Below are 9,553 nucleotides of genomic sequence, written 5' to 3' on the forward strand. Positions count from 1 at the left end.
AACCAATCTAATCTAAATAGCTATGGTTTGATAGTGGGTTAGATCTTAGATGAGATAAATGGTTTGGTATTGACCTGAGTCAACTATGACAGGTCAAAATAGATTTTTTTTTTTTTTGGTACAAGGTCAAAATAGATTTTAAATAGTTAAGGATTCTAAACCTCATCCATCCATTTAATTCGCCTACTATTATGCCTGATACCGTGTGGCAAACAAAGAACGTTAATTGCTTTCCAGGTATGCCCTGTTTTTAGCAAGGTCTTAAAAGAGTTGCCGGCCGTGCTGGGGCATGCGACGAATTCAATACGTAACTAGTGGATTTAATACGTGAAGCTCACTCACTCTTTTTTTAGAATTGAAAAAATAACAATAATAATAATGTAGCACCTGTTCTACTTCATATTCAACAAATCTCTTTAAAAAAAAATAAACAACCAAAAATGTTCCATCGACATGCATGGGTGCTGCGAGTGTGACATTACAAATCTATTTTTAGAAAATTATGAAAATATTTAAAATATTCACAGGACATTTTTCTTTTGGATGAGGGGAGAGGGAGAAATGGGATCCATAATTGCAGTTGTTACCTTCATGTGGAAACTTAAACCGCAACATTCTTTTCAGTACAGCAGATAGAGAGAGAGAGAGAGAGGAAGAAGAAAGAGATAGCAAGTTGGCACTGTTGGTGTATAATTTTCTTCCATAGTTTTTGAGATTTTTGAGTATTGCATATTTATCTTGATTCCTTTTATATTCGAACAAAATAAACAATTATCTTCTATTATATTTCTTTTGTGAAATCATCCCAAGTGATGGAAGAGTTGATGGGTGTCGTACAAAAGGGAGCAAGTCATCACCTTTCTCCAATATCATCCCTTCATTGGAGGTTTATTTGTCATAAATGAGTTCCAAAGTCTTGGTGCAGGTACAATATGAGTCAAACTTACCATTTCCCCAATTGTGGGATGGAACCTCTCTCGTGAGCCTGGTCCCACCTAAGCTCCAACCTCCAGAAGTTTTCATCATCCCCATGCAAGGACCATCAATGCATCGGGAGTTCCAACCACATGCCCCATGCTAAACACCCATGTTGTACCAATTTTTTCTGCATTTTATCTCTTTGAGTTCTATGTTCTTCAAAAACAATAATAGCGCTTTTGGAAAGGCTGGGCTCCAATGCTAGTGGCTACACCTCCTCCACCCATCATTCCACCCAGCTACAAGCATGCCATCAACCCACCCATGTTGTACCTTTTCCAATACTGGTGACTGGTTCCATTCTTCTTCCAAAACCCCCTTCCCCTTCCACCCCCCTGCTTCAAATCCCCCAAGCTCTTTGCCACCCTCTGTAGGACTATGTAACCCTCAACTCCAAAGCCATTCTCCTAGCACTAACCATTGCCTAGAGTGTTTTTCTTGCATTCGGGTGCCAATTCTTTCTTGTTTACAACAATGGTTTGGACTAGCAAATGTGCATGGTTTCTTGCCGTTTGGCTCAGCCTGGCCATGTTGCATGGTGTTGGGGCTCAAGTTGGTGCACCCTCACCCTCCATGGACTGCAGCTCTGCCCTCTACAACCTGATTGACTGCGCGACCTTTGCGGAGGAAGGGAGCAAGCTGACCAAGCCCCAGGGGCAGTGCTGCTCCGGCCTCGAGAAGGTGATCAAGGAGGAACTGGCCTGCCTCTGTGAGACCTTCGAGGGGAATACAGACGTTGGGCCCACCCTCAACATGACCAAGGCCCTGACCCTTCCCGCTGCCTGTGGGATCGCCACCCCTCCACTCAGCAAGTGCAAGAGTGGGTCCCTGTCCTCCTTCCCATTGCTTGGTCCACATCATTAGCTATTTTTATCTTGGCTTTTGGCTTTTGAGTAAAGGTGTTTAAGTTAGAACTGGTTGCTTTTTTGTGGTGCGGTTGCAGTTGGTGGCGTGCCTGGTGCTGCCCCTGGTATGCATGCTTCTTCCCCTGGGTTAAATCATGTTATAATTCCATCATTTTTTTTTCTTTTATTCTGCTTTTCCAAAATATGATTTCTTCTCATTATAACTTAAAATGTCGGCTCGATCTTATTAATAAATTCTCCTTCTTTTCTTCTTCTTTTAATTATACTTGGAAGGGCCAAACATTAGAAAATAATCAAAATGAAGTCTTCTTTGTCTCAGAAAAAATGAGGGTAGCATGTCATTTTTTTAAATTGATTTCTGCGTTTTTAGTTAATTACAAGGAAGTCCATTGCACTCTCTACATGTAGCAATTGATGCATGTGTTTAAGCTTCCAGCCTTCATCCTGAGACCTAGAAATGACTTGGTTGCTTGTCTATAAATCAGGCAGCAGTGCAAGAGAGGTGAGTCATGTGACTACTGGCCCTGCCCCAAAACCTGTCTACGACCTCGAATTAGGTCAGATACTCAGGGCTGAGTCAGACCCTGCACCACTGATAGCAACCCGACTTAAACCAGCCTCACCTTGAAGCATGTTGGCTCTGACCCCCTTGGCGATTACTCCTATAACTCCATTTTGAAACCCAAATAGATGTTGGTGGTCAATCATGGCACTGTTATAATGTTCATTTGACTGCTAACAGTTGTTTTTATTTGACTGCTAACCATTATATATATGAAGGAAAACTATAGTAGTCACTCTTCAGTAATATTATGTTTTCAGTCAATACCTCTTTAGTCGTCATAAGATAATGACTGCTATTAATTTCAACTGGCTATAACGGGCATGACTGCGGCTTGAACATTGATGAAAATCATTATTTTCGATCAGGTTGAGGTATGGTTGCAGATATATTTCATATTTATAACTATTAGGATTTGACGCCTCGAGATTTAGCCCACATTGAGCCCACAGCGAGGTTCGCGGCGAAAAACGGAGTCCAACGAGACCAAGATCACCCTAAACGGAGCTCGGATGGAGGAGATACGAGCTTTTGAAGTCAGCACGAGATCCGAGGCTGTGGAGGACCGCCGGCGGAGCGGCGGCGTGCGGCCCCGGCGGGGCCAACGCGCGGGACGTGTGACTTAGGCGGGTGGGCCGGGCGTGCGGCCCAAGCACAAGCGTGGCCCAGCCCGTGCACGGGCCCATGCACGGGCATGGCCCAGCCCCGCGCGCGCGGGCTGGCCCAGGCCCAAGCGTCTTGCCTGGGCCTGTACCCCGATCCACCATAGATCGGGCGGTTCACGGCTGGGCCTGTGGACCACGTGTGCATTTTCCACGCATTTCTCGCAGTCCACGGCACTATTTCATGAACTGGAGCGCGATCGGATGGCGTGGGTGGCTCCCAGTCTTGATCCAATGGTTCAGGAGGTTATTTAGCTTTGTTTAGGACTCCTAATCCCTCTCTAATCAGGTTTAAGCCCTTTAAATAGGGCTGATCGATGAAATAGAGAGTAGGCGGCTTGGTTTTATCTCACGAAAATCCATGAGGACATATTCGCGCGGAAACCAGAGAAGATCGGGGCCCGTGAAAGAGAGAGAGAAGGCTGTATGCTGTGAGAGAAGGAGCAGGAGGCTCCTAGACAACGGACGTTGGTCACTTCAGGGGTTCAGGGGGTCTTCCAAGAGAGAGAGAGCTTTTAAGAGGGGAACTTCTAGTGAGAAAGAATTGGGTGTATAAGGGTTGAGGGTGAGGTCTCCTCTTGTAAAATTTCTTTTTCATAGTGAAATTTGCATGCCCCGTGGAGACAAACCCTTTTGTGGCTGATCCACGAATTTTGATTGTTTTGTTTTATTTTTTCTTTCTTCCTGCTGCATCGCGTGATACTGAAAAGGTCTTGGGAGGTGGTGTCCTGGCCAGACATCTACCCAACAAGTGATATCAAAGCAAGGTGGTACAAAGATGCAGATTGCAGCGGTGGTGAGCAAGACTGAAGATGGAGAAAATATGAACAATTAAGATGAAGATCAACAAGTTTGATGGTAAGAGCAATTTTTTCTTGTGGCAGGCAAGGGTGAAGGATGTGCTCATCCAACAGGAGTTGATCGATGCTCTCTTGTGCAATAAGAAGCCGACCACCATAGAGGTGCGGGATTGAAAACGGCTACAGATGCAGGCGATGAGCAGCATCCACATGTACTTGACAGATGAGGTGGTGATTCATGTGCTGAGCGAGACTTCTCCGACGGTGCTGTGGTCGAAGCTCGAAGAGTTGTACATGGCAAAGTCTCTCACCAACACTCTTTTTCTCTAGAGGCAGTTTTACCAACTGCGGATGGTTGAGGGATAGAGCGTGCAGGAGCATCTCAGCCACTTCCAGAAGATCCTCACCGACCTCCTCAACGTTGGTGAAAATGTTGAGGAGAAGACCAGAGCGTTGGTTTTGCTGGCGTCGCTTCTCCCTTCGTACGAGTCTTTGGTGACTGCTCTTTTAGTGGAGAAGAGTACCATCAAGATGGATAAGGTCACCGCGATGATACTCCAGAACGAGATTCTTAGAAGGGAGAACCCAGCTTCGAGCTCAAGTGGCGGTAGCTCAGCTTTGGTGGCTTCTGGAGGAGCAGGAGGCGGTAGACGGAGCGACAGGAGATCACAACGAAGGCGGTCCAAATCTAGGAGGGACTTGAGCAAAACCAGGTGTTACCGATGTGAAGAGTTGGGGTATCTAGCCAGAGATTGCCTTCAACTCAAAAATCAGACAGTGGCTGCTGTAGCGACGGCCGACAGCGATTCAGATGGAGATGTCCTGGAGATATCTGACGAGATATCTATTTCTTCCCAGCAGTGGATATTAGATTCTGCATGCCCCTATCATGTATATTGCAGAGAGGAGCAGTTTGACTCTCTGGAGAACAGTGAGGGCACTGTATATCTATCGGATGGATCGAGCTGTGCGATCAGAGTCATTGGGATGGTCAACTGAAGGACACATGACGGTGCAGTGAGGAGATTGGAGGAGGTCCGATACATACCCAATTTCAGATAGAATTTTATCTCACTTAGCAGACTGGATTCTAGAGGCTACAGGACAGTAGCTAGTGGAGGAATCCTGAGGGTGCTACACGGTGATAGGATTGTACTGGAGGGGAAGAAGGAGAACAGAGGATATTATTACCTAGCAGAAAGTTCAATGCGAGATGGAGCTTTGGGACCCAGATGGAGCCCAGAGCGAGGTGGAGCTCCAAGAAGCAGATCGAGAATGAGACAAGAGACTCGGGAGGACGAGAGGCGACGTCGCAAGGTGAGATTCCTATTGCCGCATGACGATGCTCCGAGTAGGTCTCAGGTCAGGAGGAGCACAGCATACGACGGCGATGAGATCGAGCAGCCTAGCTCAACTCCTATGTTTGTCCATCCATGATCAGCAGGCGATTATCCCAGGACATGGGAGCGAGGTGATCCAGAAGCTCTCTGAGTTTGGAGGAGGCCGAATATCGATTCGAGATGGAGATTGTTAGGATTTAATGCTTCGAGATTCCGTCCATATTGAGCCCACAGCGAGGTTCGTGATGAAAAATAGAGTCTAACGAGATCAAGATCAACCCAAACGAAGTTCGGATGGAGGAGATACAAGCTTTTGAAGTCGCACGAGATCCGAGGTGGCAGAGGACCGCCGGCGGCCGACGGACCGGCGGAGCTGCGGCGGCACGGCCGCAGGCGGCGGTGCGCGGCCCAGGCGAGGCCAACGCACGGCCCAAGCAGGCAGACGGCTCAACCGGGCGTGCGGCCCAGCCCGTGCGCGAGCCTACGCACGCGGGTCAGCCCAGGCCCAGGCACCTTGCCTGGGTCTGTACCCTAATCCACTGTCGATCAGGCGGTCCACGGTTGGGCCTGTGGACTGCGTAGGCATTTCCCACATGTTTCTCACGGTCCATGGCACTATTCCATGGATCGAAGCATGATCGAACAGCGTGGGTGGCTCCCAATCTTGATCCGATGGTCCAGGGGATTATTTGGCTTTGTTTAGACTCCTAATCCCTCTCTAATCAGGTTTAAGCCCTTTAAATAGAACTAATCAGTGAAACAGAGAGTAGGCGGCATGGTTTTATCTCACGAAAATCTGTGAGAGCTGTGTTCGTGCGGAAACCAGAGAAGATCGAGGCCCGTGAAGGAGAGAGAGAAGGCGTATGCTGTGAGAGAAGGAACAAGAGGCTCCTGGATAGCGGACGCCGGTCACTTCAGGGATTCAGTGGGTCTTTCAAAAGAGAGAAAGCTTTTGAGATGAGAACTTCTAGTGAGAGAGAATTGGGTGTATAAGGGTTGAGGATGAGGTCTCCTCTTGTAAACTTTTTTTTTCATAGTGAAGTTTGCATGCCCCGTGGAGGTGAATCATTTTGTTGCTGATCTACGTATTTTGATTGTTTTATTTTGTTTCTTCTTTCTTCCTGCTGCATCGCATGGTACTGAAAAGATCTTGGAAGGTGGTGTCCTGATCAGATATCCACCCAACATAATACTAGTTTTAGCTAGAAGCGTAGTCCTGATGCCAGTCTTGTAATGTTACAGCCCCATATCCAATCCCTGGAGGACCTTCAGCGTCTGGAAGTGTTTCAACAGTCCCAGCTCCATCACCAGCACATTCAGGTGCCCCAGCATTGCCGGTTCCATCGTTCGTTCTTGTTGCTGCTGCAGCGGTTGCTATCTTGTGTTACTACAGTTCGCTTCTACCATGCATCTCTTCTATAACCCATGTGAAACAGGTCTATTTGCTGGTGTTGGTTGAGTTGTGTCCCGCAGGGTTCCTCCTTATATCGAGGTAGCCCTCAGTTTGATCATCTTTTTACATAAATATCGATCAACTATCATTTATTTTAGATTGCGTTAATGCCAGAATACATACTGCTGGGGCTCCTGGTTTGTTTCTGAGATATTTCTGTATCAAGTAGCCAGACAAGCGAACTTACAATGGAGAGAGACTGATTATTAGAGGGTGTTTGGTTCGCAACTGAAATCGAAATCGAAATGAGAGTCAAAATGAATTGGAATCAGAATCGAAATGGTTAAGTCCCTCAAAGCATTTGCAGGGGCGACTCAACACATGTGGAGGCCTAAAGTTAAATACCAAAATGTGATTTTTTTTTATTGAAATTTATGTAAAGTTTTTACTAAAATTTTATTTTTCCAACTTTTTAAAATGTAAAATTTTTTATTAATTTTTTATAATCAATTTTTGTAACATTTCTTTTTCAATTGATAATATAGCCAATCTATTTAATCTTTCTGGAGACATTGTTGATCTTAAATAAGATTTTATTAGTTTTAGTTTTAAAAATTTTTTTCTGCTGAAGTAACACTTACTGAAATTATTAATATTATTCTAAAAATAATATATGCATTTAAAAAAGAGTCGAGTCATCTTATATGATTAAGTATGTCCATTGGACTGTTATCTTCCACTTGTACAATTTTTTTTAAAAATTTTTAGCTCAAAAAAAAAATCTAAATCATCAATATTAGAATAGTTATTATATTTTAAGGAACATTCAAGATTAAGACAATATTCTTTCACACTATATTGTTTAATGACTTCAATTTTTTACCATTAAATAGAAAATTAAAAATATTTTCATATATCTTAAACTGTTCAAATCTACTTTGGAGTGAAAATATTGCTTGATCTACTATATATAAAAAAATAATCAATTCTAAATAATTTTTTAAGAGATTTTATTGTTTCATTGTCCACATTCTCATCAAATTATTTTTTTTATAAATGATACATTTATCATGAAATTTAGGTTCTTATGTTTATTTTAGATACAATTTCTTTAGAAGAAATCATAGCGGATGCAAATCCATCTATATTTTTCAAAAAAAGAAAGAAGACCTTTTAATTATTCTATAGCAACATCAATACGCATATCTTTTAATTGTAAATTTTTACTAACTGAGTTAACAGCAAATAATATATCATACCAAATAGTCATGTCTAATAAAAAATTTAAAATTTTCAAGCTCATATATTGCTAAGTAATTAGCTTCACTTTTAGTTTTAGAATCGTCACTAATTTCTATTAATTTCAATAAAGTATCTCTTATTTATGAAGCTTGGAATCTTATTGCTTTAACATTTTCAATGCGACTTTCCAATATGTTTGTGACTATGATTTAAGAGTTAGATCAGATATATTATCTTATAAAATTTTTTATCATTTAGTAGAAGAAGAAAATAGTGAATATATACATTGTACCACTCCAAAAAATGATATAGTTTTTTTTCAAAAAATAATAATATAGCTTTAGTATAAGAATTAACCATGTCACAAAGTACTAAATTTAGATTGTGATGACCACATGATATATAAAAGGATCTAAAATTTATATTTAAAACTCTTTTTTGCACTCCTTACTGTTTGCCCTTCATATTAATCCATTATTATATCCCTGTCCTCTTAAATTATTAATATCAAGTCTAATATATTTTATTTCATCCACAATAACATCAAAAAGATCTTTTTCAATTATATCATCTACTTTTAAGAATTCAAAAAAATATTTCATAATTTTGATTGTACTTGATGAAATATCCATACATCACAATATAAAAGATATTTGCTCTTCATGACTTGCATCTGGAGTGCAATCAAATATTATTAAAAAATATTTTACATCTATAATTTTTTTAATAATTTTATTTCTAATTTTACTTACTAACAAATTTATCAATTTATTTTGTACATTATGTCCAAGATAATGAATATGAATTTTATTATCTTTAATGCGTTGAATATATTCTTACATCATTGGATCGAATTCTGCAATCATTTCAATTAGATTTAAAAATTTTTATTATTATCTTCATAAATCTTTTCATTTTTCTCATGGAAAGCTAAATTATTTTTACCAAGAGTTTTTACTACAGTAAAAATTTTTAATAATATTTTGTTTTCAATATTCTTCATCTCTATTTATTTGTTCTTAAATATTTTTATCAATTATTTTATTTTTTAATAATTTTATTTCTAAATCAATCTATGAACTCACATTAATTATATGCTCATTACTCATCTCATGACTCTTAAACTTAGCACTAATATTTCTCCAATCTCTAGTGCCAATATTAACTAGCTTACTTATACTAGAAGTAAAATTAAATAATTTATAATAAAAATAAAATATTCTATCTAAATCTTTTAAATAAACTAGCTATCTTCTTTCATTCTTATCTCTGTTTGTCAACTTTTGAATATAATATGTAGTAGAAAAATGTCTTGAGAATTTATTTTTAAGAAATTTATATCATTAACTCTAATTGGATCTTTTTCTACTAATAAATCTCTCAAATCTGTATCAATATTTGTCCATTGACTTGGATCATAAATATTTTTAGCAATACAATCATTTAAATTAATAGGTTGGTTGTCTTCATCATGAGTTTGAAGATCATTTTGAATCTCTTCATTGATTTCTTCTTGTTCTAGTATTTCATTATCATCTAACTCTAAAAGATTATTAATTTGTTCATTTAAGAAATATTCACTAATATTTTTTAATTTATTATTTTATTACTTGTGAAAAATTCATCAAGAGTTTCTTTTTGAGATTGCATTAAACTTTCAATTTTTCTTTTTTTTTTGAAACTTTGAATAATCAGATTCATATTTTCGAG

At 40.1% G+C, this 9,553-nt stretch overlaps 1 protein-coding gene across 1 annotated transcript; it reads left to right on the plus strand.

Moving 5' to 3' along the window:
* The first annotated feature begins 1,296 nt into the window (after positions 1 to 1,296).
* Positions 1,297 to 6,739, plus strand: LOC105037136 (non-specific lipid transfer protein GPI-anchored 31-like). The gene is made up of 3 exons (XM_073260956.1): positions 1,297 to 1,798; positions 1,916 to 1,948; positions 6,451 to 6,739. Exons 1-3 carry the CDS (start codon positions 1,453 to 1,455, stop codon positions 6,702 to 6,704), a joined length of 633 nt encoding a protein of 210 aa, XP_073117057.1. The 5' UTR covers positions 1,297 to 1,452; the 3' UTR covers positions 6,705 to 6,739.
* The last annotated feature ends 2,814 nt before the right edge of the window (positions 6,740 to 9,553 follow it).

This window comes from Elaeis guineensis, chromosome 7, assembly GCF_000442705.2.
Source record: "Elaeis guineensis isolate ETL-2024a chromosome 7, EG11, whole genome shotgun sequence".
Lineage (NCBI taxonomy): Eukaryota > Viridiplantae > Streptophyta > Magnoliopsida > Arecales > Arecaceae > Elaeis > Elaeis guineensis.